Source organism: Elgaria multicarinata, chromosome 15 (genome assembly GCF_023053635.1).
Source record: "Elgaria multicarinata webbii isolate HBS135686 ecotype San Diego chromosome 15, rElgMul1.1.pri, whole genome shotgun sequence".
Lineage (NCBI taxonomy): Eukaryota > Metazoa > Chordata > Lepidosauria > Squamata > Anguidae > Elgaria > Elgaria multicarinata.
In genome coordinates, this window is record NC_086185.1 from 1,372,741 (window position 1) to 1,400,478 (window position 27,738).

The 27,738-nt window shown below is 47.4% G+C and overlaps 1 protein-coding gene across 1 annotated transcript in view; it reads left to right on the forward strand.

The window, feature by feature from the left end:
* IL1RAPL2 (interleukin 1 receptor accessory protein like 2) overlaps nt 1-27,738 on the forward strand; it is a 385,158-nt gene that overhangs the window by 270,938 nt on the left and 86,482 nt on the right. The window contains exon 6 of the mRNA XM_063141726.1: nt 27,416-27,490. Coding sequence (XP_062997796.1) covers nt 27,416-27,490 — 75 coding nt within the window. The remainder of the gene's footprint in view (nt 1-27,415; nt 27,491-27,738) is intronic.

Here is a 27,738-nt window from a genome sequence, read left to right on the forward strand (position 1 = left end):
AACAGTGCGATATGGCTGCAAGAAAGGCAAATGCTATTTTGGGCTGCATTAATAGAAGCATAGCTTCCAAATCACGTGAGGTACTGGTTCCTCTCTATTCGGCCCTGGTTAGGCCTCATCTAGAGTATTGTGTCCAGTTCTGGGCTCCACAATTCAAGAAGGATGCAGACAAGCTGGAGCGTGTTCAGAAGAGGGCAACCAGGATGATCAGGGGTCTAGAAACAAAGCCCTATGAAGAGAGACTGAAAGAACTGGGCATGTTTAGCCTGGAGAAGAGAAGATTGAGGGGAGACATGATAGCACTCTTCAAATACTTAAAAGGTTGTCACACAGAGACAGGCTCTGATGATCGAGCATTTTCCCAGGGAGGATCGAGTTCTCGATCCTCCCAGAGTGCAGGACACGGAATAACAGGCTCAAGTTAAAGGAAGCCAGATTCCGGCTGATTGTTCCTGATTGTTAGAGCAGTGCGATGGTGGAATCAGTTACCTAGGGAGGTTGTGGGCTCTCCCACACTAGAGGCATTCAAGAGGCAGCTGGACAACCATCTGTCAGGGATGCTTTAGGGTGGATTCCTGCATTGAGCAGGGGGTTGGACTCGATGACCTTGTAGGCCCCTTCCAACTCTGCTATTCTATGATTCTATGGGCTGGGCCAAGTCTGCCGGGGAGGGTGGTGTGAGATGGCTGCCTCTTGCCTCCAGTGTCAGAGGCAGGGTGCTGGGGAAGGTGAGCAGGAGGGGGCTCTTGCACTCGCAGTGGCCCTGCTTGGGGGCTGCCCAGGAGCCCCCGGTTGGCTCCTGTGGGGAGAGAATGCTGGGTGACGGAGGTTGCTGGCTTGATCCGGAACGGCTCTTCTGACGGTGCTCCTGACCTTATGGCTACCTAGAATCGTAGAATAGTAGAGTTGGAAGGGGCCTCTAAGGCCATTGAGTCCAACCCCCCATAAGATGCCCCACTCAGAGAGTGTGTTCACTGTTCGCATATCCAGCTCTTGTGTGGGCGTGTTGCACATGCACTCTGGGAAGCAGCAGCAGCAAACTGGGACTGTCCGGCATTATGGCTTTCAAAGTGTGCTCAGGGCCTGCTTGGTCCCCCTCGGACGGTTCCTTGGTTGACCCATTGCTTGCCTACCAGATTTCCACGGGCTCTTGTTCATCTGCTCTCTCGAATGGTCTCTGGCCCCAATGCGGCCGTCATATTTAGCTTAGCACCTGTCAGTGAGCCAGAACCTGCCAGTCCCATTGGCCGCTTGCTGTACGAACAGTGTGGGCAATGCCCCAGCTGGCAGCAGTGCCCACCATTCCTCCATCGCACGCACACAGCTGCCGTGCATTTCTGCTGCAGGTCTCAAATGGGCAAGAAAGAATCACCGTGGTTTGTGCTTTAAGAGTTTACTCTGAAGGAGGCTTTGACCCACAAGCACGTTTTGGGATCATCATGAAGCCAAATCCATCAAAGTGAGAGCAATGAGAAGTAAGAGGTCACCCGTGGGAACTGCTAGGCCTGTGCACAAACGGTGTCTTGAAATTCCCCACCTTATTTGTGGGCAGAGACATTTGGGAGACAATTTCACCAAATTTCTCCACAGGGAAGGGAAATGCCCAACCTTTTCTCGCCGGGAGGGCTCCCCGTTGGCAGCGATTGAAGCCCAGTTTCTTTCTTTTGGGTTCGCGTGTGTCTGCTGCAACAGCCTCCCCTGTGCTGGCCCCGTTTTGCGTCCACCACAATGCAGGCATGGGGGAGGAGGGGCAGTGTTGTGTTGAGCTCCAGGAATGAGGTGGAGTTAGAAAGGGCCTTCCATTGTTCTGCCTCATTCCCAGGGCATTTTATACTGCATTTGTGTGGTTGTTTTGAGCGGGCCTCATCACAGCTGGCCTCCCTGGCTGCCTGGTTGGAGGAAAGCCCTCTGAGAGGAAGGGCCTCCTGCTGCCCTGGTTGAAGTGGGGGAAGCCGAGGAGGCAACCGGCTGCCAGAGATTGCACAGCAGGAGGAAGGACACTGGCGCCTCAGCCACTTCCGAAGTATGGCAAGCCCAAGGACCCCACACCCAACCCATGGGGATGTCACCAGAATGTCCTTCATTGAATTCCTTTCAAAAGCAGTTTCTCATCTGTTAAATTACATGAGAATGGTCAAAAAAAAATGTGGGAGAATTTTTCGGCACAACGCTAGTAAGTTCACCCTACTAATTCAGAGTGACATTTTTTGAACGGACCCCGAAGCAGGCTCTTGCTCTGCCAAAATCCACCTGCGGCACCTGAAAATCCAGTGGAGAGGTGTGATGCCAGCCTTGTGGAGGACGAGGAGGCCTTCCGTGAGGCGTCAGGTGGACCCGAGGCCTTGGAAGTCTGGAGCAGCGGCTCCCGTTGACAAATAAAGATGTTTGATGCGACGACAGGTGATATAGTGTGCCATATTTCTCTTTCTATTGCTGTTTAAATTGTATATTTAGTGAATTAGTTTTGATTGATGATAGCTTTGGAGCTACTCACCGGGAGAGAGAGAAAAGATGGCAGATTTTAACTGTATTAATGGTCTGAGACTTAAGCCCAGCACCATATATTTTTGTAATCCTTCAGGAGCAAAGCTGCAATTTATACAAATGGATTCTGCCTATCTTTAGCCGAAGTGAGTCTGACAAAGAGATGTCGCTGGGTGTAATGTTCCTCATCATTCATCAGGCACAGGAGCTGGAGGCTACAGTGCTTTGATACAGAATCGCTGTGGAAGTTTTTGCGACTCCTAGCACAATAATAATAATAATAATAATAATAATAATAATAATTTGTTGCTCACAACTATATGGTTGTCTTTTGAGGCAGAAGTGCCCCCACTCCCACCCAAAAAGAAGCCCTTTCATTTTTTGAGGGTAAAATCCACCAACGATGTCAGTTTGCCGACAGCGGGGGGGGAGGTGCCAATTAGGGCCTGGATAACAGGCCAGGCTGTTCCCCGAAAAGGCTCTGAACCCCTACGCCGAACGCCCGGGACGCTGAAACGACGGCATGACAGCCCCATCAAAGAGGAAGGCACTGGTGGCACTCAGCCGTCTGGTGTGTTAGTTCGGTTCCCTTTATGCCACTTTGGTAATGAGGTGTGAAAACTCTACTCAGAAGTGCTGAGGAAGAAGCGTTGCTTTTTACATTGTCAAATTCCCACTTTGCTGGAACGATACTATAAAATGCCTCTCCTTCACACCCCTGTGAGGATGCTCAGCCCCAAGGTCGGCTGGATGACACTGCCCGGATGGTAACCATGCAGGCCGATCAGGAATGAGGGCACAGAGACCCACAGATCCTTAAGTGTAGCCACAAGCGGAGAGCCACTTCGCTGTGCATGGAAGACTCCATTTGCACACACCCAGCCAGCAGAGCATTGGTGCTGCATGCTTTGCTAGTGACAGTGAACTGAGTCTGGAATGAAAGGGGGTAGATTTCAGTCCTACTTTGCATTTGCACGTGCATTTTATTTTCTTGTACTTAGCAGATGAGGCAAATTACAGGCAAGGTAGATCTACTGGTGGGTATGTTGTGCCTCAGCTTGGGGTAGAACCATGGGTGATGGCCATAGTTGGTGAAGAATGGAGTTAGCCGTGTGGAGGTATGTGCCGAGTCATTGTAGGCAAACTCTGCTAGCGGCAGGAGCCCCACCCAGTCGTCCTGCTGGAAACTGGTCCGGCAGCACAGCTCCTGCTCCAATGTGGCATTGGCCCATTCTGTCTGGCCATCTGATTAGGGATGGTGGGTTGAGGTGAGCTGGTCCATCTATTGTCAGCCCACCATTCCCATGAACGAATGCACTTGAACGAATGTGTACGTTTGAAAAATGTGCACAAATATGCCTTAATCAATGGGAGAAGACTGTATTTCAAAGATGTGCGCAACTGGAACACAATACACAGGAAAATATCCATGGATTTGCTTTTAAAAATAAAAAATCACAACACTCACACCCTGATATGGGGGAAGAGAAATGAGAGTTAAGAATCAGATTAAATATTTCGGAATAAAAATTACGCAGAAGTTAGAGAGTTTAGGGAAAGAGAATTTAAATGTGTTAAAAAAAGAAATTTTAGCAAAATTGGAAAAATATAAAAGATTAAATTTATCCTGGTTTGGAAGAATAGCATTAATAAAAATGAAGATTTTAGCAAAGATTATTTTTGTGTTTAGGATGCTACCAATAAAAAATTCAGAATTAGAGATAAAAAGTTGGCAAAGTATTATAAATAATTATTGTAATGGTGATAAGAAAGCGAGGGTAAATAAAAGTAAATGGTATTTAAGTCAAAAAAGAGAGGATTGGGTCTCCCAAATATTAAACTATATTATGTAGCTAACAGATTAAGACATATTGTGGAGGCAATTACAGGAATAGGAGAATTAGATTGGATGGAGGATAAAACTACAAGTAATATAGAGATTAATTTGGAAAATGTATTTTTTAGGGAAGGGGAAAAAAATGGGTAGACAGTATAGACAACCCGCTTTTGAGGTCTCACTGGGAAATTTGGAGTAAATATAAAGGGGAGCTGCTTCCGAGCAGCTCCCCTTTGTCACCGGTAATAATGTTAAAGAATTTCCCGGAGGAATTAAAGAGTAGATTAAGTAAAGTTTTAAGAGAAAAAAATAAAATGAAATTAAGGGAATGGTTAAGAGGAATGAATACAAGAGAGGATATGGAAGAGGTCCTTAAAGATAAAAAAATAACTTGGTTAAATTATTGGCAATTAGAACAGTGGACTAAAAAGTGGGTAAGAGATAACGGAGATTGTAGAGAATTGACGAAGTTTGAGGAATTAATAGTTAAGAAAGAAAATGATAGGGAGAAAAGAACAGTGTTAAAAGGGTTGATGAGTGAAATATATAGAATACTGGTGGAGAAAGGGTTGATGGATAATTCGGGCAAAATGGTTTGGGAGACAGATTTGAATGTACAAATAGGACAACAGGGCTGGGAGGGATTATGGAAACAAAGAGCATTGAGAAATATGTCAGTAAGAATAAAAGAGAATTATTTTAAAATTATATGGAGGTGGTACCTAACTTCGGTTAGAATGAATAAGATAAATAATCAGCAATCAGCAAACTGTTGGAGAGGATGTGGGGGTAAAGGAACGTATTTACATATGTGGTGGGAATGCAACTATGTTCAAAAATTTTGGAAGATGGTGTTTTTGGAGATTGAAGAAATTGTGGAAATGAAGATAGAACGAACACCAAAAGTTGCATTACTGTCACTATTTGAAGATTTAAAATGTAAAAAGGAAATCAAGGAATTGATAACGAATTTGCTGACTGCAGCAAGATTGATTGTAGCTAGGAACTGGAAGATTCAAGGGGAATATTCTATTGAAGAATGGTATAAAGAAGTATGGGATATAGCTATTAATGATAAATTGACATGTAATATTAAATGGAGAAGAGGTATAGCTAAAACAAATGATTTTGAAGGAATTTGGAAACAGTTCCTAATATTTGTGTTTTCTAAGGGAAGTGGGAAACCACCAGCAGAAGAAAGTATGAGATTCTGGAATCAGGAATGAGATCCCGAGGTGGGGGGTGCACTTCTATGTTAATTTTGATTATGTTATTTAGATAAGATATTATGTATTCAACATTTCAATATTATGTAGTATGTTATTTTTTCTTTCTTTTTGTGATAATGTAAATGTGTATGTTTAAGTATTGTAGGAAAATATATATATATATATATATATATATATATATATATATATATATATATATAAAAAAAAAACCCTGATATGGACTTGAGTTAGAACAGGGTTTGAGATGGAATTCAGAGAATGTGGGTGAGCTCATATTTTGCTGAGTCACACTTCCCTAATGGGGATGGATGGGCACATGGTCTGACTCAGCATAAGTTGCTTCCTATGGACTTCCTTCCTTGTATTCACCTGCGTTCCAAAGCCAGCATTCTCAGTATCCTGGATACAGAACCAATAGACCACTCTGTTCCTTGATAGCACTTAGGAGCAATTTAATAGGACTTGTCTGAGGAAGAAGTGAGACATATATTTATAAAATAAGAACCCAGTTCTACTTGGGGAGATGGGTGTGCTGTGAAAAAAGAGGGTGAGTTTCCATAATTTCTGCTTGATTTTTTTATGGAACGCTTTTCCTTGACAAATCCACTAATGCTTTTCATCGTTGTGGCAAATCTGCTTAGAAAGGATTTTTAATCTCAAGGAAGCATCAAAAATAATAGTTGGCATAAGCTGGTGTGGCTTTTTCAGGAAGTTGATCCTTTTATTACCCCCCACCCCCACCCCAAGGAAAAGCAAGTGCCAAGAAATGATTGCTGAAGACACCTTTTATATTTCCGTTTTACAAATGTTGTCTGCATAGGCAATTTCCAAATGTAAGGTCTCCATCAGGTTTGAGTGGTAAGGGCTATGGTCCACTTGTGGTGTCTTCTGCCTGTGGTCTGTGCAAGGAAGGCCTCTGCACGTGCGCATGTATCCACCACATGTCCTATTCGAAGCCTGGGATAGTTTGCTCCTCATGGGACAGAAAGGGAAACTTCCAATTCACAAGCAACACCAAAGGATTGTTTAACATTGCAAGAATGAGTGTCAGACTGGCCAACTCCTCCTCCTCCTCCTCCTCCTCCTCCTCCTCCTCCTCCTCTCTTTTCGTGGTGTAACCATGAGGCAAAGATCAGGTGCTTTTGCATCCATTTTAGATTAAACACAGTTTAGCACTTCATCCAAACCCTAAACCATGGCTAATCTTAACTGTAGCTGTAACTTCGGTTTATTGAAACAAGCTAGGTTCTTAAGCTGTGGTTTGAAGCTGTCTTGTTTCAACAAACCATAATTAAGCTGAACCACCATTTCATACTCAGATGACATGGCAACCCACGGTTAATTTAAAATAGAGGCAAAAGCTTCCCAACTTCTCTGCATGGCTTTTCCAAGGTTCACATAGGGTCATCCATAGAATCATAGAATCATAAAATAGTAGAGTTGGAAGGGGCCTAAAAGGCCATCAAGTCCAACCCCCTGCTCAATGCAGGAATCCACCTTAAAGCATCCCTGACAGAGGGTTGTCAAGCTGCCTCTTGAAGGCCTCTAGTGTGGGAGAGCCCACCACCTCCCTAGGTAACTGATTCCATTGTCGTACTGCTCTAACAGTCAGGAAGTTTTTCCTGATGTCCAGCCGGAATCTGACTTCCTATAACTTGACCCCATTGTTCCGTGTCCTGCACTCTGGGAGGACCAAGAAGAGATCCTGGCCCTCCTCTGTGTGACAACCTTTTAAGTATTTGAAGAGTGCTCTCATGTCTCCCCTCAATTTTCTGTTCTCCAGGCGAAACATGCCCAGTTCTTTCGGTCTCTCTTCATAGGGCTTTGTTTCCAGACCCCTGATCATCCTGGTTGCCCTCCTCTGAACACACTCCTTCTAACCCCACAACAAGAATGTGTATGAGTATAAATGCACTTTCATGTATCTGCCCTGGGTCTCAACTGAATAAGTCAATGGGAGAGTATTAAGCACACTAGTTACTCTCCCATTTGAAACCAATGTGACTTAGAAGTTCTTAAATTTGGCTGGATCATTCCCAGGCACCATTTTAGGGCTTCTTTTCCAATACTGCTTATGTGATCCATCATTCAATCGCACATCATTTTTCTCTGAGGTTTAGTGACTTGAGTTTATGGGAAATGATGGGCTGTTCTTCAATAGTGCTCAAGTGAGGCTTTCCCCCAGCGCTAGAGGTCTGCTAATGAGGCTCTGCTCCAAATTTCATCTGCTCATCTACACTAAGCAGGATATTCCAGTATGAAAGCAGTATATAAAAGGCAGGAGCCACACTACTGCTTTATAGCAGTATTGAAGTGCACTGACAACTGTTGGGGCCCAGGACACATCTACCCCAAGCCGGATAATCCACTATAAAAGCGGTAAGAAAGCAGTATATATGGTATGTGTCATTGGCCCCATCAGTTGTTAATGCACTTCAATACTGCTATAAAGCAGTAGTGTGGCTTCTGCCTTTTATATACCGCTTTCAGAGTGGAATATCGTGCTTGGTGTAGATGAGCCCTGCCTCAGCCACCACAAGTTGCAGGGCCTTCGCAGTGGTAGCCCTGATGCTTTTGGACTCTCCTCTGAGAAAGGTTCATATTGTTTGCTTTTTTGTTTTATCAGAAAGACATCAAGGACTGGTTCCACCATATTTGCTGTGCTCTGCATTGTGTTTGCTATCTTTAAGTATTCCTGCTTTTATTGCTGTGCATTTCTTGTTTTATTTATTTATTTATTACATTTATATACTACCCCATAGCCGAAGCTCTCTGAGCGGTTTACAAAAGTTAAAAACAGTGAACATTAAAAACAAATATACAAAAAATTTAAAACCACCAAAAGCATAAAAACAACAATATCCATTTTATCGCTGGCTATTGTCGATACAGATTCTTTCTTTTAACTTGTGTGCCGCTCTGAAATTTCTTATGAACAGCGGTATAAAAGTCTTTGAACCCAACAACACTGAGTTCCTGCCAGCCCCCTGGACCTAAAAGCAAGTATAATTCTGATCACTGTAAGAGAAGTGTCTGTGTGCGAGTTTTCTTATTGGTCATGGAATATTAATTGAGTGCAGGCTGTAGATTTTTGGTGCCCCAGCTGTCAAGTTGACAAGAATGATGGCTTTCATTTGCATGCAAAGGCTCCGGCTGTCCCTTCAGGATGGATGATGGACCCTTTGCTTCATCCGTCATCACTTTGTTACTTTTTTATAAGATGAAAAGGAATATGGGGTGGGGGAGGGAATTAAGAAAGCTGAAAGATTAAAAAGAGAGGGAGAGAGTCATAAAATGCACTTTGCGCAGATCTCCTTGAAATGAAGGGTAACTTCAAACCTCTTCGTTCAACTCAAAGTGCAAAGGAAAGTATTTAGAGTCTAGATGAAATGGTGTGTTTGCTGTGTAAAACATATTTTTAGTTCATTAACTAAAGTGAAATTTTGATTCTGACATTAATAAACCATTTTATAGTGAAAAAGTGGGATCTGTTCTGCATTTGTCTTTAAAAAAATAAATAAAGGGGGGGAAACGGGCCCAGTGAGAAGTTCATGACTTCCAAATTGTCAGTAAACCTGCACAAGGTTGTGCTGCAGACCACATGGCCAAAACTAGGGCTGTGCACAGACACACACACACACCCCGATCCACTTCATGGCCCGATCCTGAACTTCCAGATTGGGCCCGATCCTCTTTGGGCCAATCCGCCCGTCCCCCACTCTGCTCCAGGAAGCAAGATCCGGCTCCGCCGCCATCGCCACATGGACGGCAGTGGCGGCACCAGGTAAGCCAACCCCACCCTCACCCCCTAACATGTGTCCATCGTCGCGGGCTCCAGTTGAAGCCCCGGCTTGAAGCTGGAAGAGGCCTCGGCCTTCACTTCCAGCTTCAACCGGGGCCTCAATTGACGCCCACGACAGACCATGATGGACACAGGTAAGCCTCCCTCCTCCCTGCCCCCTTACCTGGCTTCATCGCCATCACCGCAGGGACTGCGGCGGCGGCAGCATCAGCATCAGATGAAACCCCCCCCCCAACTTACCTGCGTCCGGAGCTCTGGATTGAGGCGATCCTCTTTGCCTTGATCCGCAGCCCCCCCAACTCTCTTCGCCTGCGCCTTTTCCAGAGGCAAATCAGGCCGCCTCGCTATTGCTTCTCCAACCCGAAGAGAAGCGGAGCACAGCCCTAGCCAAAACCTCTTCTATGCAGCTGCTGCGATGGTAGCCCATAGTAGATGGCCTCTGCACCTAGACTGAGAAAGGGAAATTGCTGGTGCCAGGAGCAGCAGCCACAAGCCAGCTGAGCACCTGGCATCACACGGCAGCCAGTGTACTTGTGGAGGCATTATGAGAAACAAGACTGGCCAAGTTCTCCACCACCGCCTGCATCCCCATGGTTATCTCCAATATCAGATTGGGGATAACCGTGGTGATTTCCCAAGAGAGTGAGGGGCTTGGAGGCCAACCCCCACACCTGCCAGGAGGAATCTTGATGTCAGGATTGGGCCAGGACTGCCTGAAGATTACGATTCAGATTCAAAGGTGGAGCTAGGAGAACAGTTGGGTCTGACAGCATGGGAGGAAATTCCCCAAGAGTCTCCAGGAGTCAGGGAAGAATCTTCCCAAGGCCATAACAATCATCCAGGGCAGATACGGATGCCCCCCTTGCCCTTCCATGGGGAAACAGCTTCCCAAAGAGGAGGGAGAGGGGCAAGAGCCCACTGTCACGAGGGCAGATCTTAGAGAGAAGGAAGGTGCTCTGCCAGGTTAGCCACCCAGCGGAGTCAAGGGTGTGAGGACCCGCCCTTAGGGGCCCTTTGGGTTCTGTGTAGTAGCCCATTGGGCCTTGAGCGGAAGGCTCTCCGGACTGTGATCCCTCCTGCTGTGGAACGCCCAGCCAGGGCTCCTTTATGATGCTAACGGCTGTCTTCCAAACACACCGGCTCAGTGGGAACCCAGAGATGGCCCCCAGGGCCTGGTTAGCTAAACCTAAGTACTCTGATAGGGAAGACATCGGTAGAGTAAAAGAGTTGCCCCTAAGCTACCAATTTACCAACTATTTAGCAGAAGAATATCCCTCTTTTTGATTCAGTGAACTTTGAGATGGCTTGCAATAGATTGCAAGCATGTCCACACAAACACGCCCCACCCCACCCTGTTCCCTGCCAGAGGGAGGGGGCCCAGATGCAACCCCAGAGCAACTGGCAATTGGACGCCTGTGTTGTTTCTGACAGGGTGGGGAGAAATCAACCCCCTGCAGCTGCCCCTCCTCAGGACAGTGGATGGGGCAAAGCTGGTCTTTTCCTTGTGGCCCTGCTCTTTCTGGGAGGGAGGAGCGCAGCCTCCCCACCCCTTCCTTCTCCGGGCCAGTGGCAGAGGGCAGCGTGTGTGTCCCCGGCGTGAATGTGGTCCTACACAGAGTGAGATCAGATCTCCGTCTTATTTCTGATGCGTCAGAGAACACCAGTGCCAATCTAGGGGAATCCACAGCAATGGGATTTATTTATTTGCTTGGTTATTTAGAACGAGGGTTTCAGCCACCTGCCTCCCAAGACAAGGAGAAGAGGCTGAAAGTTTAATGCAAAGTTCGCAGGATGTGCCGGAACAGGGAATCTAATGCTGAGAGTCATTTACGCTCTCTAGCTGCTCCAGACAAGTGATGGATTTCCTACTTGAATAAATAATTTCAAATAGAACAGAACTTTGTCACAGGATAATGAGGCCTCCCTCTTGCTCCTAGCTGAATGCTGAGACGTTTTATGGAAAATAAGTGTGAGATGTTTATTTTCAAAGCCAGAGACATTTATCCTCTGACAGCTCTGTGTTACAGTGACTGTATTTCTGCTATATCAAATGACGGATGTCGGCGTAATCATTTTGTCAGGTTGATATTGCTGTGTTAGTCAAGGAAAGGCAGCTCAATCTCCGGAATGTCAAATTGCTACCAAATCACTCAAAAAATGCAACAATGCTGCTTCTCTTCCTCCACCACCACCCCGAATGAACTGCTTAGGCTGACTCTTACTTTTTTACCATATTAATTTTTCATGCCTGAGTCCAATGGTTTGTCTTTTTAAAAAAAATAAAATAAAAATCCATTCTGATTTGAAAATAATTCCTTTTCTCTCACCATGTTACCCTCAAAATAATCCTGTGAAGTAGGCTGGACAGTCTGATATTGACTGGCCTTCCTGAGGGAAGGGGGAGTTAGATGCATTCAGCATCCAGAGCCCTCCTCTGGTTGCCTCCTGTGGGGGAGGCTGAGGGCAGCAATGAGAGAGAGAGGGAGAGGGAGGGGGAGAGGGAGAGAGAGGGAGAGGGGAGCCTTCTCTGTGGTGGAATGTTCTCCCAGATGAGGCCTGCCTCGCACCAACATTATTATCTTTTCAGCACCTTCCCTCAGGCATTTGGCAGCATAAAATGAGTTTTAATTGGACCCTTGATTGTTTTACACTGATTGTTTAACAAATTGTTTTTAGGGCTCTCGGCCTGTGGCTCTCAGCCGTGGGCACGAAGCCCTCAGGCGGAACTCTTACCTCAGAGGAAGAACCCCAGCCCCGGACCGGTCTTCACTACCTCTGCTTCAGGACATGTTCTCCTGCACTGTCGGGTTATTATTTTGGCAATGTGACTGCCTTAACATACCCTATCTGTCTGCACTTCTCTGTGCCTACCTTCTTGCTTGCTGCTACTGGTCTTGGCCAGGCTAGCTCTGGTTGATCCCGTCCCGCGCCTCTTTTACTTCCCTGCCTACTTGCTATCTCTCTCCTCATTTCTTCTCTTAATTCCTTTCTCCTCATATCTGTTCCCTATGGCTCGCTCCAATTTCATCTCTCCCAACTTAGTTCCTATTCGGTGTCTCCCCCCTTCCCAGCTGCCTTTCTCGTGTTCCTTATGGAACTGTCGCTCTATTGCTTCCAAGGCCCCTGTCATCCCGGACTTGTTTTTCTCTAGATCTCTTCACCTCCTTGCTCTAACTGAAACCTGGCTTCCTGCCCATGATACCGCCATCTCAGCTGCCCTCTCTCTTGGAGGACTCTCTTTCTCTCACTCGAGTCGCCCAGAGGATCGAGGTGGTGGTGTGGGTCTTTTATTATCGAGTTTGTGCCAGTTCCAGCCTCTTTCCATTCCACCTTCACACTGTTTCTCCTCCTTTGAGGCACATGTGGTGAGACTCTTCGCTCCGCTGCGAAGAGGAGCGAGGGTTGCAGTTCTGTACCGCCCCCCTGGCTCATCCTCTAAATTTCTCTCTGATCTCGACTCGTGGCTGTCCTTTCTCCTCTCTGACAACTCTCCTACTCTGATCTTGGGTGACTTCAATATCCATGTAGATGACCCTCACGATGCTGCAGCTCTACGATTTCGCTCCTTATCTTCCTCTTACGATCTTAAGCTCTGGTCTGAAGCACCCACACATTCCCTTGGACACTGTCTGGATCTTGTCCTCACTCAGAACTGCTCTGTCCTGGACTTTTCTATTGTTGACTTTCCTCTGTCAGATCATCATCTAGTCTCTTTCAATATTACTCACAATCCCCCTCCTTCACGTCCCGCTTGACGCCCTTGTCGTGACCTGCATTCTATCAACTATGAGGCTTTCTCTCAGTCTCTAGCCTCCTCTCTTCCTTCTGTCTTCACAGCCGTCTCCTTGGACTCAGCCGTCTCCTCCTTTAACTCCTCCTTATCTTCAACTCTTGATAATCTTGCTCCATCTACAACTCGGATAGTTCGCCCCTCTCAACCCCAACCATGGCTCACCTCTTTCCTTTGCTACCTTCGCTCTTGTTCCCGGGCAGCCGAACGCCTGTGGCGTAAGACCAAGGACTGGGCGGACTTTGTCCATTACAAATTTGTTCTCTCCTCCTTCTCTTCTGCCATTTCACTGGCCAAACAACGGCACTACTAAGCGTTGATCCAGTCAAATGCTAGCCACCCTCAGCGGCTCTTCGAGTCCTTCAATTCTCTTCTGAAGCCTAATCCACCATCTCTCCCCGCCTCTCTGTCTGCCAATGACTTTGCCTCTTTCTTCAATGCTAAAATCCAAACTATTCGCTCCGATCTGGCCAGCTCTGTTCCGCTTCCAGCTCCTGTTCCTCACCTGTCAGTTCCTCCTGCAACTCTCTCGGCGTTCCCTTCGGTCTCAGCTGATGAACTGTCTAAAATACTGCGCTCGTCGAAGCCTTCCACTTGTTCCCGTGATCCGATTCCCTCTCGCGTCTTTATTAATCTTATCCCCGCTATCCTCCCGTCCTTGCTTCACATCATTAATTCTTCTCTGTCCTCTGGTTCATTTCCTTCTGCTTTTAAACATGCTACAGTCTCTCCCATTCTCAAAAAACCCACTCTTGATCGACTATCTCTGTCTAACTACCGACCTGTCTCTCTGTTGCCCCTTGTCTCAAAGATTCTGGAACGTGTGGTCTACTCTCGTTGTCTTGACTTTCTCTCTAGTAACTCTGCTCTGGATCCCTTTCAATCTGGATTCCGTCCTTTGCATTCCACTGAAACAGCCCTTACCAAGATCACCAATGATCTTCTTACTGCCAAGTCTAAAGGCCATTATTCCGTTCTTATTCTTCTTGATCTAACTGCAGCCTTTGACACGGTTGATCACGATCTTCTCTTAGATTCCCTCCATGACCTTGGACTCTGTGGCTCTGTACATAACTGATTCGCCTCCTATCTAGAGGGTCGCTCTTTCAGCGTGTCGGCTAACGGCAGCTCGTCCTCCTCTTTTCCCCTTTCAGTAGGGGTTCCGCAAGGCTCGGTGCTTGGCCCGTTGTTGTTTTCTCTATACATGCTGCCCTTGGGTAAGCTTATTCAATCTCATGGCCTCCAATATCACCTGTATGCCGATGACACACAATTATATCTCTCATCTCCGGAACTCTCTCCTGATGTTCACGATCGTATCTCGGCATGTCTTTCAGATATCTCAGCCTGGCTGCTTCATCGTCGTTTGAAACTTAATATGGCAAAAACTGAACTGCTTGTTTTTCCTCCTAAACCTTCTCCTCACCTCTCATTCTCTCTTACTGTCAACGATGTCACGCTCTCTCCGGTCAAGGAAGCTCGTAGTCTCGGCTTTATATTTGATTCCTCGCTCTCCTTTATTCCTCATATCGAGGCAGTAGCTAAATCCTGTCGTTTCTTCCTGTATAATATTGCCAGGATTCGACCATTTTTGTCTGTCTCTTCTGCCAAGACTCTCGTTCACGCACTGGTTATCTCTCGGTTGGACTACTGCAACCTTCTTCTCTCTGGCCTTCCTTCGTCTCACATCAGTCCGCTGGTCTCTGTCCACCACTCTGCCGCTAAGATCATCTTCTTGGCCCGCCGCTCTGACCATGTCACTCCACTTCTGAAATCTCTTCATTGGCTCCCAATTCACTCCAGAATCCAATATAAACTTCTCCTGTTGACCTTCAAAGCTTTTCACGGTCTAGCTCCTGCCTATCTCTCCTCTCTCATCTCACATTATTCCCCTGCTTGTGCTCTCCACTCCTCTGATGCCATGCTTCTCGCCTGCCCAAGGACCTCCACTTCCCTTACTCGGCTTCGTCCTTTTTCTTCTGCTGCCCCTTACGCCTGGAACGCTCTTCCAGAACACTTGAGAACTACCAACTCAATCACAGCTTTTAAAACTCAGCTAAAAACTTTTCTTTTCCCTATAGCTTTTAAATACTGAGTTTGTTCTGACTCTATACTGTTAGCTTCACCCTACCTGTTTACACTTCCCTGTGCCTGTTTGCATTCTCTTTCCCTCCTTATTGTTTACTACAACTTTATTAGATTGTAAGCCTATGCGGCAGGGTCTTGCTATTTACTGTGTATAATCTGTACAGCACCATGTACATTGATGGTGCTATATAAATAAATAAATAAATAAATAATAATAATAATAATAATAATAGATATATGTTGTCTCTGTGTGTGCTGTCCATATATATGTGTTTTGTATAGATGCTTTTTTGTTCTTTGTGTAATGTGTTTTAGTGGTTTTTTTGTTTGTTTTTTAAAGTGAATTGCAAAGAAAGCTTTGGATATGGGCTGGTATAGAAGTATAATAAATGAATTGCAATTAATGCAGCTTCCCCAGGCCTAATCTGACACTTGAACTGGGAGGGGGGATACATGGCCTGTGGGCTGCATGGACCTGGCTTTTTTCAGAACACTTTCCCCCATAGTGTGCTTTGGTCCTAGAGTGTGGAGCATCTATCATGTAGAAATGCCGGATGAGTCTCAGTAATGGATTGTCTCAAGCCTCATCAGATATGCCACCTTCTTGCCACACTGGACTGGTGGGACCCTCTAAGGCAGATTCAGCCTGAGGCAGGACACTGTGTAGGTGGTCCTAACGTTTTATTGCCCTGGGCAATGCACCTGTCCATTTCAGCTTGTCAGAAACTTATTTTATGCAAGTGAAAGAAACAAGTCCTTAGGTGTGCATTATGTACAGATATCCAACCATGTTTCCTTTAGAGAATGTTGGTTATTGGGCAGATTCAAAACATAATTAATAATAAATAAATAAATTTATCCACACTTGCAGGGCTCTTTCCCATCTGAAAAAAAAAAGCTTCAGTAAGGCCGTAGCTAGACCTAAGGTTTATCCCAGGATCATCCCGGGTTCATCCCTGCCTGAGCACTGGATGCCCTGTGTGGCACTTAGATGAACAGGTTTGACCCCAGGACAATCCTGGGATAAACCTTAGGTCTAACTACAGCCTAAGTATTGGTTACTAAGAACCCAGATGAGATATTTTTGATTGGATGATGGAAGGAACCATGTAGATGCTGATGTTCTCCAGTGCTTGATAAGTCAACTTTAGGTGTGAAAATTTCAAAATTCCTGGAAGAATTGAAAGAATCCCATACATCATTCCAGCATTCCTTACAATACTCCTGTAAGGAAAGTCAGTCTATATTATGGAGCTGTTGTTTACCAGTTGTAGAAGAGGCCCGTGCCACTGTCTGGACTGCCTACCTTAGAATGAATTGGCCTACTTGATGTGTTTACAGTTGAGAAGGAAGGTGGGGCCGGCTGGAAGCATGAACAGGGACATCCTTGTTAACAGGCGAAGATATGCTGCAGTCTTTTGGTACAGAACCCCGTGGTCTTATCAAAGCCCAAAGTGTTGCCCTTCTTTTTCAGTGACATGCTTGAGGTTGTGGCCTCCCCCATCCTCTCTCTGGTCGAATTTTTTTTCCACATCAGGCACAAAAGTGTGAGCAACACAACCAGGATGTGAAATGCTTGTTTTTGGCACTCCGGATCTTTCTGGGAGCTTGTATTTTTTAGTTGGATGCAAACATAGAATTGGGCTTCAGAGATGAATTAATTTCTGCCAAAGCTTTTGGCATGCCACGATTTTGCCCCAGTGGATGCTATTCAAACATGCAGGATCTGCTGTCAAAATCTATGCCAGGGTCTTGAAAAACTGGTAGGAGATGCCTTCTGTTGATTAACGGGGAGACAGTGCCAGAACCTTTGGTTAGAGGAAGGAAGCTGGCATTTCTTCATGACAGGGAAGGAAACGAAAGATTTCCTCCTGCCTCCCTCACCCTCACCCCTGTGCTCTGCTGTCTATTTTCATAATTTATCCATCCTTCATTTTGGATCCTTTCTGGAGGACCTAGCTTGGTTTTCAATAGCAAAATGACAATCTGCCAGTACTACCTAGAGGTATCTACTCTTCATTGCACTCTGTGCTGTCAGTTATTGTCACAGTGAAGAGTTGTGCTGTACTGTGCCCTGAACTATATTTCCATGAATGTTTTTCTCTCCCTCTGAAAGAGGCGTTTTTTCTGACCCTTTCGCAAGGCAGGAGAGAATTTTCAATACTTGTCTCATTGGGTGGCAAGACAGGGGTTGCCTTTACCCTTGTAAATATAGCAGGTGGCTAAGGGGTGCGTGTGTGTGTTCTACTTTAAATGCCCCATTTGTTCTCAGTGCGTCATGGGGATCTGTGCACAAAGGGAGTGCTTCCTAAAGTCCCATGGGGTCATTGCACACTCTCCTAGGTTGCAGGCCTGGAGAGCCTCTCTGTAAAAAGTCCAGTGACTCTGTGACGGCACTGTTTTGAAAGCAAACAGAAGATATAAAAAGATGATCCTTTGGCCACCTCCTACACTTGAGAAGGTAAGCAGAGCCCTGCCCTCACCCACTTCAGAGTTCTCGCCTTCCCTGCCTCTTCTGCCCACCCCCATGAAATGTCAAAAATGGAAGAAGCAAAATATTTGGAATCCTGACCAGTGACAGGAGGACTTACTCCAGGGGAATCCGCTATTTCCTCGGATAATAACAAACTCACCCATGTAAGCTTGGACTGGCATTTGCACATGTACAGTGTCAAAGTGCATCTTGGGAGGTCTAGTTTGGAAATGTATACCCCGTCATGGCATCAGGGGTCACCATTTTACACACACCTTTCCTGATTGGTTGCTTTCATGTCACCTTCATATATTATGTGATTGCTGATCACCATTGCTGATTGCTGGTATATGGTGGAGTAAATAAAACGAGCCCATAGAGTATCCCTTCTCCTTCTTGCCAAGCCTGAGCTGGGACAATGCGCATAGCAGCCATGGGCACCACAGACCATTCAAGAGTTCAACCAACCCACTCAGCGTATGCACAGAAACGGCATTGTTGAGATACATCCTGTGCATGGTCAGAGGCTCCTAATCAGTGCCAAATGTAATAGCAAGTTCATAAAACACTGGTCCAGGCTCGAAGAGGCAAAGTTCAACCAGAAAGTTGATTAATTACAAAATTCAGTGAGCGGCATCACTAATCCTTAGTCTGCTGAACGTACAGCAATTCCTCCGTGTCTCCCCATTTAAAAAACTAATTGCACAGCATGGCTCTTCTTATGTTGCTATGTTCATTCGCAATTCCCAGTTTAATTTGCACAGAATTCCTAATTTGCACAAATTTCACCAATAGATTTTCCCAGGACACTTTAGTCTGTGGAGGAGATTTGCGCAAAATTGGGGAGAGTTGTGCAAATCTCCTTTTTTGATTGCTGCCCAGTTTGCACAAGTTTCCCACTCGCACAGTGTGAACTGCACGGGTGGGAATCGGGCACAAGAGGAGCAGCGAGACAATGTTTAGAGAATCCAGGCCCTTCTCAAACGTTGCCCCTTCGGCCCTCTCTGGAGTATCCTACACTGACCAAGTACTCCAGGGACCCACTGCTTGTGCAATGGGGATTTTGTGCTTTGGACAGGAATTGGAAATGGGTGGAAACACTCTCACAATGGAAGTCGCCAGAACTGCCCTGGGCCATTTATTTTAGGAGGTGCTAATCCCTGTGGTGAAAGAGGTGGGTCCTGCCTGCACGATGGAAACAGCAGGATAAGATCCAGAATGCACACCATAAAACACTCTCCAGCCATGGCGTATGGCAGGAGTTCAGGAGTGATGAGCAAATTGTATTTCCAAGGAATCTGATCTGCCATTACTGACCTGCACATTGAGAAATCCTTCATAAGCTCTTAGAGGAAAGCTGTTCTGTTCCGCACCCTATTCTTTTCTTAGAAATAGTCCTTGTACTCACTTCAGCCTTGGGTTACTTATTTCACATATCTGTGTGGTTCAATGACCACTTTCTCCCTGAATGTGTTTTACACCATTCATGAAAGTTATAATTTAAAGTGTTGTAAGGGATCAACATGAATGTGGTGTTTAGCAACGAGTTTTCCCTGAGCCCCAAGCCTACGGCGTTATGGAGTCTCAGGAACATGCGTCTTCTCTGCCTAATAGTTATATCTAGCTTTCTGGCTCAATCATATCACTAACTGACCAACAGAGAAAGCTTGACATTTGGGGGCAAGCATCCACCTCTAATTCATTTCTAGAGCCCAGAATGCAGCTGGGTATCCCACTAGTCATCTTTAAACAGTACTACCCACTTTTCTTGTTAGCTGAAGATAGCTAGAAGTAAAATGAAAATAATGGGGTGTTAATAGAAGGGGTTTTAAAAGGCAAATATAATATATGATTCATAGTGAGCTATATTCAAAGATGTTACCTCTGTATGGATCTCGGGGTGGAGACATGTCTGCCTATCCAGAAAATAGTCCAACGCCAAATGCTGTTGAAATAACATCATGGGGAGCGTTGCAGTCTTTGTCTCTCTCTCTCTCCAACAAGAACAGAGGAACAGGAACAGGACACTTCTGATTCCACCCAGATGTAAGTCCAGTGCCACCTAGTGACCAAACTAGATAATGACACTATCCACACAGATAACAAATGTTTTTAATACTATTTAACGTTTCTGCACTCTTGCTACATTGAGGGCAGGTTCACACATTCATGCCCAACATTTGAAAACTGCAACCTCAAGTGATGGCTTCCATGTATGTATGGACAGTCATGGATCTAACTCCACAAAGGGAACTTTTATCTCTCTTCAAACACAGTGATGTTTAATGGAGTGCATTCGCACTAGGGATGTCTCATGAGTCTGAGAGAGGGATGGAGTCCAGTGGATGCCTCCCTCCCACTCAGCCTTCTGGTCTCCATTCCACAGACATCACCACCCCCAATTCATCTCCCAGGACGAGACACTATGCAGACCACAGCCACCCAGTGAGCAGCATGCAGCCGCCCAACCCCTCAGAGAGCATAAAAATGGCAGCTCGTTGTTTCCAAAAAAGGTCTTTTCCATAAAATGGTCTATTCACACCTGTAATGTTGCATAAGTGGCCCGTTTATGGCCACCATTTACACAACATTACATTTATGCAAAAAATCAACCCACGATTTTCTCACAAAATGGCAGCTTAGTGAGGTGCCCATGGACTGCACGGTGGCTCACACAGTGCAGTGGACATGGGTGAACAGCATGGGTGGGCAGCAGGACAGCATGGGTGGGCAGCAGCGAGTGGCAAGCAATGCGGACGGACATGAGTCCCTAATTCACACATTCAAATGCAGAGAAAAACATCAAATGCAGGCAAATGGCAAATGCCATCTTGGCCCTGTGGGGAAGAAGAAGGACCGAGGGGACAGGAGCAGGCAGAAGTAACATCGGGGCCTGCTCCTGTTGGACTCTTCCCCCCCCCCCCCACAGGGCAAACTGCCATCTTGGCCCTGTGGGGAAGAAGAAGGACCGAGGGGACAGGAGCAGGCAGAAGTAACATTGGGGCCTGCTCCTGCTGGACTCTTCCCCCACCCCCCACAGGGCAAACTGCCATCTTGGCCCTGTGGGGAAGAAGAAGGACGGAGGGGACAGGAGCAGGCAGAAGTAACATCGGGGCCTGCTCCTGTTGGACTCTTCCCCCTCCCCCCCACAGGGCAAACTGCCATCTTGGCCCTGTGGGGAAGAAGAAGGACCGAGGGGACAGGAGCAGGCAGAAGTAACATCGGGGCCTGCTCCTGCTGGACTCTTCCCCCCCCCCACAGGGCAAACTGCCATCTTGGCCCTGTGGGGAAGAAGAAGGACCGAGGGGACAGGAGCAGGCAGAAGTAACATCGGGGCCTGCTCCTGCTGGACTCTTCCCCCTCCCCCCCACAGGGCAAACTGCCATCTTGGCCCTGTGGGGAAGAAGAAGGACCGAGGGGACAGGAGCAGGCAGAAGTAACATCGGGGCCTGCTCCTGCTGGACTCTTCCCCCCCCCCCCACAGAGCAAACTGCCATCTTGGCCCTGTGGGGAAGAAGAAGGACCTAGGGGACAGGAGCAGGCAGAAGTAACATCGGGGCCTGCTCCTGCTGGACTCTTCCCCACCCCCCCACAGAGCAAACTGCCATCTTGGCCCTGTGGGGAAGAAGAAGGACCGAGGGGACAGGAGCAGGCAGAAGTAACATCGGGGCCTGCTCCTGCTGGACTCTTCCCCCCCCCCCCCACAGAGCAAACTGCCATCTTGGCCCTGTGGGGAAGAAGAAGGACCTAGGGGACAGGAGCAGGCAGAAGTAACATCGGGGCCTGCTCCTGTTGGACTCTTCCCCCTCCCCCCCACAGGGCAAACTGCCATCTTGGCCCTGTGGGGAAGAAGAAGGACCTAGGGGACAGGAGCAGGCAGAAGTAATATCGGGGCCTGCTCCTGTTGGACTCTTCCCCCCCCCCCCACAGGGCAAACTGCCATCTTGGCCCTGTGGGGAAGAAGAAGGAACGAGGGGACAGGAGCAGGCAGAAGTAATATCGGGGCCTGCTCCTGCTGGACACTCTCTCTCTCTCTCTCTCTCTCTCTCTCTCTCTCTCTCTTTCTTTCTCTCTCCTCCCTCCCTCCCTCCTTGACTCCTTTTCCATGTGTGTCATGTCTTTATTAGATTGTAAGCCTGAGGGCAGGGACTGTCTTTTTTGCTAAGTGTAAGCCGCTCCGAGAGCCTTTTTTGGCTGAGGAGCGGGGTATAAGTATGATAAATAAATAAATAAATAAATAAATGATGTGACACGTGTGCTTTTTGGAATAAGCCCTGTGGTGAAAGATGAAGGAACACTTCCACTCATACTGTGGGTGCAAATTTAGAAATAATGGGTAGCATCCAATGTTAGTCTTGTGTAAAGTAGACCAAATGAAATAATGGGTCTCTTCTCAATAGGACTAACATTGGATACTAGCCAATAGCTGTAATTTAAATAGAAATGCAAGACCTCTTTCCATAGTGGAGAAGATTGGCCTGGTGACTTTCCTGCCCGACTGCTCAGTCTGCTGTCCTGCAGATGCGCAACTTCAAGACCCTCCCTGAACTCCGTCCATAAGGTTTGTTGACTTTAAACTAGGGGTATGCACGGACCCCCCTGATCCTCTTTGCGGCCAATCCGCAAATTGCGGATCAGGCCCGCTCCGCCCCGCCTCGATCCACCTGGGGGCCACTCCGCTCCGCTGCGGAGCTCTGGCTCCGAATCGGAGCTCCACAGTGGCGGGGAGTGGCGTGAGGTAAGGCCCCCCTCCCTCCTCCCGCTTACCTGTGTCCATCGTGGCCCATCCCAGCTTCACTAGAGCCCGCAGCTCAACCAGGAACTGTAGGCTCCGATTGCGGCCTAGTCTTCCTGGTTGAGCCGCGGGCTCTAGTAAAGCTGGGATGGGCCGTGATGGACTCAGGTAAGACCCCCCTCCCCCTTGGTCCCTTACCTGGCTCTGCCGCCATCACCGCATGGGCGGCGGCAGGGCCAGGTAAACCCCTCTCCCTCCTCTCCCTTACCTGTGTCCGTCCGCGGTCCCGCAGCTGCTTCAACTGAGCCCGAGGCCTCAAACAGGAAGACTAGGCCGCCCTCGGGCTCAATTGAAGCAGCCGCGGGACCGCGGCCGGATTCAGGTAAGACCCCCTCCCCCTTGGTCCCTTACCTGGCTCTGCCGCCATCGCCACACGGGCGGCGGCAGCGGCAGGGCCAGGTAAACCCCCCTCCCTCTTCTCCCTTACCTGTGTCCGTTCGCGGTCCCACGGCTGCTTCAACTGAGCCCGAGGGCGGCCTAGTCTTCCTGTTTGAGGCCTTGGGCTCAGTTGAAGCAGCTGCGGGACCGCGGACGGACACAGGTAAGGGAGAGGAGGGAGGGGATTTACCTGGCCCTGCCGCCATCATGGCAGGGCCAAGTAAACCCCACTTACCTTTTTGGCGGAGCTCCAGATCGAGGCGAAGAATCCGCCTTCACCTCGATCTGCTCCACAACGCTCCGCGGGTCCCCCAATCCTCTTCGCCTCCGCCTTAAGGGTAGGCGAAGCCCCCTGCTCCGCTCTTGCTTCTCCGGATTGAGGAGAAGCGGAGCACATCCCTACTTTAAACCAGGCTTGGACCGGGCAGCACACCAAATAGGAGACACATTCAAAAAAGACATATGTCCTCTTCCAGCTCTCCAAAACAGAGGACCGTCTTCTGTAAAGTAGGACACCTGGCCATACTAGAACCTGTGCCCCCCAAGATATTGTTAGATAAGGATTACAAGTTCTGTTACCAGCTGACATGTTGTCTGGGACTGATGGGATTTGGAATCCAGTGGCTTCTGGAGGACCATAAGTTTCACACTCCTAGTGGTTACACAGGGAGCTTCATTTGGCAGAGACCCATTGATCAAGGGCCTAGCTTACGGGGAGGCAGCCCTTCATATGCTCATGACTCAAATACTCATGTCTTGGCTAGGCTGGGCAGGAAAGCTTCGCCTGCCTGAAGATCACAGGCCCTTCTTCATCCTCTCAGTTGTTCTGTACCACCACGGAGGGGACCACATTGGTCCACGCATGCACACACAACAGGCTTCGAAGCCAGTCCACATACACGTTCAGCCTGCTACTGGAGCTAGTTAACTTCATAGGGGAAAATACTAAGTTTTGATGCTTTCTAGCATAGGTTGGAACCTTGATGTTAGAAAGAAGGATAACTGGCTTGCCCCCACGCCCTGCCCCACCTGCCCCGCTGCTGCTGCTGCTACATTGCGGAACTGCCATCCATCACATTCTCCTCGATGGGGGTGTTAGAAAGCCAATAACCTCAATGATCCTTCAGGTCTCCCACTTTCCTTTAACAATTGTATCCTTCTGCACTTTCCAGGTTGCATCTTCTCCAAGTCCTCCCAAAGAAGCGGGGGGGGGGGGGGCGACGACAACCCTGTGCAACAATTACAGGGAGGAGGGAGAAAACCTACGGTCTTCTCTGGTGCTGCCTCTGGCGATAAGATCCCCCCCCCCCGGCTGTAAGCGTGAGGCAAAGGGAAATCAGCTCATGTCTCATCTTTACAGCCAGCCAAGACCAAACAGCCAATGATTTCTCTAAAGAGTTTGCTTTAAATAAAATGATTGATATTAGGTTATACATCATTCCATGTACTTCTGGTTCAGTGACTCTTGACTTTCTTTTTCCTAGCTTATTATTTATTGACAAAGTTTTCATGAGGAGAGATGGGAGTGTTGGGGGAAAGCAGAACCTGAAGAAATGTCAAATGGAATATATATATATATATATATATATATATATATATATATATATATATACACACACACACACACACACACGCACACACACACGCACACACACGCGCACACACACACACTGTGCCATGAATGCCCTTGGCAGCATGCGTCTGTCACTCCCAGTCACCTGCTCTTGTCCCACATCTCCACATCTGCCGTTGAGAAAAAAGAACCCTGAATATATCCATTTACTGCAGACTCTTAAGCCTCTAAAAGCCTAATTGGGGAATCGATGTGGGGCAGGGCCTTCACGTGAGCTGCACCCAGGCTGTAGGTTTTTCTTATCTTCTTATTTCCTATTTTTGTTATCGATTGTATTTTCATTGTTGTTCTCTACTTTGGGCACCAACTGTGCGGCTCCTCCCCTTCTTGGTCATCTTTGGGTCATTGTCTATAGCTGGATCTTTCTCCACCCCTCAAAGACAGCCTTCCACCCGAGAAGATGCATGGCAATAGATCCTCCTGGCCGCCACCATCTCCACCGATGCATTCATTGTTGAGGTCAAGAGGGAGAATCAAGGCAGGGCTTGGGGTGTGATCAGAGGGGCTATCAGAAGACCAGCTGAGACATCCATGCTCTAAGGCACTTTCAGAATATAATGGATCAGGGTCACATCAAGGGTAGGCATGGTTGGGCCCCAACCAAGGGCCCACACCCCTGCAGGGGCTCACTGGCAGCAGCCCCCTGGAGCTACTCCTCCTCTTCACTCCCTCGTCCACCCGCCTCTCATTCTGACCCACACCGCAAAGGTGGTGAGAAGTAGGAGCAGCAGGGGCCACAGCCTGCTTGCTCATTGGCTCCCTGCCTCTCAAGCAAGCAAGTGGTGGCAGGGATGAGGAAGAGGAGGAGGAGGAGGAATCGCCTGCGGCAGTGGTGGTGGGAAGGCAGGTTCACTGAAGGAGGGGGCCCAGGGAAAGGGTGTCTTTCAGGGGCCCTCAGAGACTTGGACCTGGCACTGCACGGGGCTCTTGTGAGCCCTGGGATTGTCTTGGGTTGCCTGGCTGGGCCCCATGCCTCTTTCTCTGAAGAGGTCTTGATGGCCTGGGTTCCTGGCCACTCACCATGGCCTGAAAAACTAACCTTCACATCCCGCGATGCAGCAATGAGATGCCGCCTTGTCTATGTGTGTTCATTTTCCATACCTTTTGAGCTCACTGTGTAGTCAGGGCTAATTTCAAGTCCCTTGGGTTAGACCTTAGTGATTGGTCTCTCCAGTTTCCCATTGGCAGGGTCTGTTGGAGTGAATTAGACATTGAGAATTGTGCAACGATCCATCCCACAGCTTCTGAAAATTATCAATAGAAAGAAAGCTACGATTAGGGAGCATCGACAACTCTTCCTCTAACAGCATTCAGAGGTCCTACGAGACTTAGCAAAAGATATTGATTCTATCTATTTTTCCTGCCAGCAACTTTCTACTCCTAGGCTAATCCAAAAGTAATCTAATTGTGTTGCTGATGTCTCCTCGGGGTCAATTGCTGCATTTCTGTGTGAAATAAGGTGTTTTGAGCGGCCTCGTTCTCGCAAATTTAGCTCAAATAAAATTGTGCATGGGGGCAACGCAACTGTGAGTAGATCCCTTCATGATGCCACCGGGTAAACCAGTCTTTCCTTTTGAATATATATCATTAGGATCTGGAATAGTAAGAAATTGCTGGTCAGAACTGAAAGTCCGATTTTAATGGGTATATTGGTTGGAATGTTATTTTATGAGAAGAGCAGTGGAGAATGTGTAGCAAAAAATGCAGAGCACTTCTGTTTGACTTAGACTGATATGCAATTTGGAACACAGTTATCTTTCAGACTGTGTACTTCTCTGAATTTTGTGATGCACTACTCAACACAAAGGTTGCATACAAAAACTGTCCAGAGAGCTTCGGCCATTGGACTATAGAAATGCAATAAATAAATAAATAAATAAAATGCATACATTAAGGGGCATTGCATGCAAACTATGTTACAGAAAATTGCATAGAAAAGTCATATGTTAGGGGATGTAGTATATAAAACTGAATGTGCACTTTTGTGCTTTTTTTTTAAAAAAAAACACCTCAGACTGATGCAGAAATTGGACAGAATAGAGTTGTTTATTTATATTTATTTACTGACTGTACTTTCAAACCACCCAATAGGCAAAGGAATCTGGGCAGTGTATAAACAAGATACAAACATGAAAACAAAAACAAAAAAGTGCAGATGAAAACCAAGATCAACCCAGCAGCAAAGAATAAAACCATAACAAATTAAACATATCGTGGGCACAATTTGTGTGAATGGAGATTTGGGGGGGAGGGGGACCTGGAATGCGGTGAGCTGGGCCTGACGTGCTTCAGATCGAGTTGAACCAGTTCGCACCCCCAGGGTGGGGAGAGAGCTCTGGAAGCTCAGGGAGCTTCCTCTGGTGTCCCTAAAATAGACTGATTTTCTCTTGAATACGAAAATGCAGGGCTTAGACGGACCATTGGTCTGATTCAGTCCAAGGCAACTCATACCTTGTTTAAAATTAAGAAGGGAAATTGTGGGGCAGTGGCAATGCACACACACACACATTGGGGGGGGGGGGGGTCAGTTTTCCAATTTATGATTCTAACTTGTATGTGAAAAGTGTGTTTCTGTCAAGTAACCTCAGGATCCCAAAAGGCTGCTTGTCTGGGGAGATGCTTTCCCCATCACCACCTCTGGAGCTGGCTGTGCTAAAGGCCCCAATGAAACTGGTTTGGGGAGAATCCTGACCTTTGTCCTGCCAGTGGCCCTGGCTCATAAGCTGCTACAGGGCAAAAGCCTCCAGGGAAGTGCTACTGTGGAGCAACACGCCCGGAATCACTTCCGTGAACGTTTGTGCCCCGTCGGGTCTACAGCGATGTAGCCATGTGCCACGACGTGCCTTTTCCGCTCTCCCGCCGTTTGGCTCATTTCTCCCTCTCTTGTCTCCTCCTCCTCCTCCTAGCTTTAGTTACGAAGAGGCCTCCCCAGCCTTTGTACCCTGTGGAGAACCAGACAAGCATCTTGGAGGTCCAGCTGGGTAAGTGGCTTTCTGGGAATAACAGGCTGAATGATCCAGGAAGCGTTTATTGCCTGTGTTGTGTTGACATGCAAATCAGTTTGCTGCTTTCTGGTGTCTAAGGGTGGGATTTATTGCAACAGCCTTTTAAGGAAATGGGTTTGTGTAACGTCAAGGAATGGTGTTAATTGGCTATTCAATATGAAGCAGCTCATTGTAGGAGATGATAGAAGCAGGGATGGACGTCCATCGATGCCTGAAATAGTGCA